The sequence below is a fragment of the Brassica oleracea genome, chromosome C7, assembly GCF_000695525.1.
Source record: "Brassica oleracea var. oleracea cultivar TO1000 chromosome C7, BOL, whole genome shotgun sequence".
Lineage (NCBI taxonomy): Eukaryota > Viridiplantae > Streptophyta > Magnoliopsida > Brassicales > Brassicaceae > Brassica > Brassica oleracea.
This window is the reverse complement of record NC_027754.1, coordinates 25,367,708-25,369,632: the sequence shown is the minus strand read 5'-3', so window position 1 is coordinate 25,369,632 and position 1,925 is coordinate 25,367,708. Positions and strand designations below refer to the sequence as shown.

Below are 1,925 nucleotides of genomic sequence, written 5' to 3'. Positions count from 1 at the left end.
TTGGAAAAAATATTCTCAAATATATTTTGAGAGATTTAGGTTAGATTTAGTTTAGATTTAGTTTAGATTTAGGAAACTTCTTTAACCGAATATGGAAGTTTTCATATTTTCAAGATTTGCCTAGAATATGTACACTACCTATGCAGAACACCGTATAGTAGGTGATAAATGTATTCTTCCTGTAGGCGTCATTTAAGGTAAAAGGCATAACAAGTTATGTCAGATAATATAACCAACCTATATCATTGAGTTGTGGCTATATATCATTATCAAGCTGTAGGTAGACCGAAGACATCTTTCTTGATTATAACGTAACCGATTCTATCTTTGCTAGAATACACAAGAAAGGTTAGTTTACGGTATATACCCTTGATATATCTATGTTTAAAACTTAGAATCGGACATATAAACTAGGTAGATTACCAGAATGAGTATTCTAACTGTAGCTAGAAGATAAAATAAAATATGATTCCAATTTTTTTTAAAAAAAGTTTAAACATATATATTGTCATACTTATGTTTCCAACGGTTTTCATTTTTTTTTACATTTTTAAAATTTAATTTACTATTTTTTCCATTAAAGAAGGTTAAAACATGTCCAAAATTACTAAAAGTATGAAAAATTTTATTGTGACAAATAAAATTTGTTATAAAATAACTTATAATTTATAGTATCGAGAAATTTAAATAAGAGTAGAATTTAATACCCATATGAAGCAAATAACACTACTATAAGTGAGAGAGTTTATTATAAGTAAGAAGAAGAAGATGTAATGGTGTACAAAAGAGTGAGATGAGTGATGGTATTTATAGTGATCAACAATACATAAAATATCAAAGATGGTGCTTGATTTGGTAAATGAGTGGGTGATCATAGTGCTTGATGAGTAGATGATCATAGTGATTAAGTTGGTAAAGGAGTGGAAGATCATTTCAAAGTTTATCTTATAACAAAATAGATTATTCCCAGGTGAATATAAAAAGAACGAAATATTTGTGTTTCAAATCTACCACCCAACTTTTGGTCCCAAACTAAAGCTGACCATGGAATCAATACTTTGTCTCACTCTTTTGTCATGGACGAGAATAACTTACAAATTGCTGATCGGAACCGTTGAAGATGCCAGCTCCGCCGGAAGCAAAATTCACACCGCTCAAGGCGGCGGCTTTTCTCTCTTCCTCTTTAAATATGCCTTTCAGTGAGAGATACGGAGGGGGTAACGGTAGACCAAATTTCTCAGCTAAATCAACCCAAAAATATATATTAATTCCCCAAAACACTCAAGTCAATGCTCCTGTAACATAAATATACCAAATGTAACTGCAACAGTTTCGAATTATATAAATATTGACAACTATGTGCAATTTTTTCCTTTTTAATTGTTTAACCATTTCTTGATAGTTAATTAGTGAACATTATTTCATTTTAGTGGCCAGCACGTCATGTTATCTAATTGAAACCAATCGCGATCTGACATAAGATGCAAGAACTATTAACTTCGTTTCATACCACACAAAACGCCGGAGAAAAAACAATACTCACCGATGGCATCAGCGGCGTTTTTGCCATTACAGAACCTTCCTGTGGCTATACTGCCAGGAAAATCGACGCCGTTATGAGGATAATTAGCTTTGGATATAGAGATTGCTAAGTAATTATTGTTTCCGGCATCAACCAACGAATCTCCTAACACGTATACTGCTGGAACCGAAGCTGCTGTTCCGGTCGCTGTTTCTAAACCGGGAAATGAATCGATCCGAAGTAAACCGAGGAAGATTAGAAAGATGGTTATGGAAGGTGTTATGTTCGTCGTCATGTTCTTTTAGTTTTTCCCGGCGAACTCTTTGAATTGGTTTTATTTCTCATGGAGTTGTAAGAGATGTACATCTTAGTGTAGTATATATACAGAGGAGAGACATGTGAA

General features: G+C 33.0%; 1 protein-coding gene across 2 annotated transcripts; it reads right to left on the bottom strand.

Annotated features, from left to right (window-relative positions):
* Positions 1 to 899: 899 nt before the first annotated feature.
* Positions 900 to 1,925, bottom strand: LOC106305204 (GDSL esterase/lipase At5g55050-like). Of its 2 annotated transcripts, none has more exons than XM_013741574.1 (2): positions 1,544 to 1,925; positions 900 to 1,295 (listed from the first exon to the last, which is right to left on the bottom strand). In XM_013741574.1, exons 1-2 carry the CDS (start codon positions 1,815 to 1,817, stop codon positions 1,282 to 1,284), a joined length of 288 nt encoding a protein of 95 aa, XP_013597028.1. In that variant the 5' UTR covers positions 1,818 to 1,925; the 3' UTR covers positions 900 to 1,281. The 2 variants fall into 2 exon arrangements, with proteins under 2 accessions (XP_013597028.1, XP_013597027.1); XM_013741573.1 differs by having other exon boundaries at positions 900 to 1,241.

What these genes read in the sequence shown, in the direction of transcription:
- LOC106305204 (XM_013741573.1), bottom strand. Translation starts at nt 1,817, where the DNA reads ATGACGACGAACATAACACCTTCCATAACCATCTTTCTAATCTTCCTC. An exon ending in AAACGCCGCTGATGCCATCG is followed by an intron (nt 1,242 to 1,543) that starts GTGAGTATTGTT and finishes GGGTTGATTTAG; the next exon opens with CTGAGAAATTTGGTCTACCG.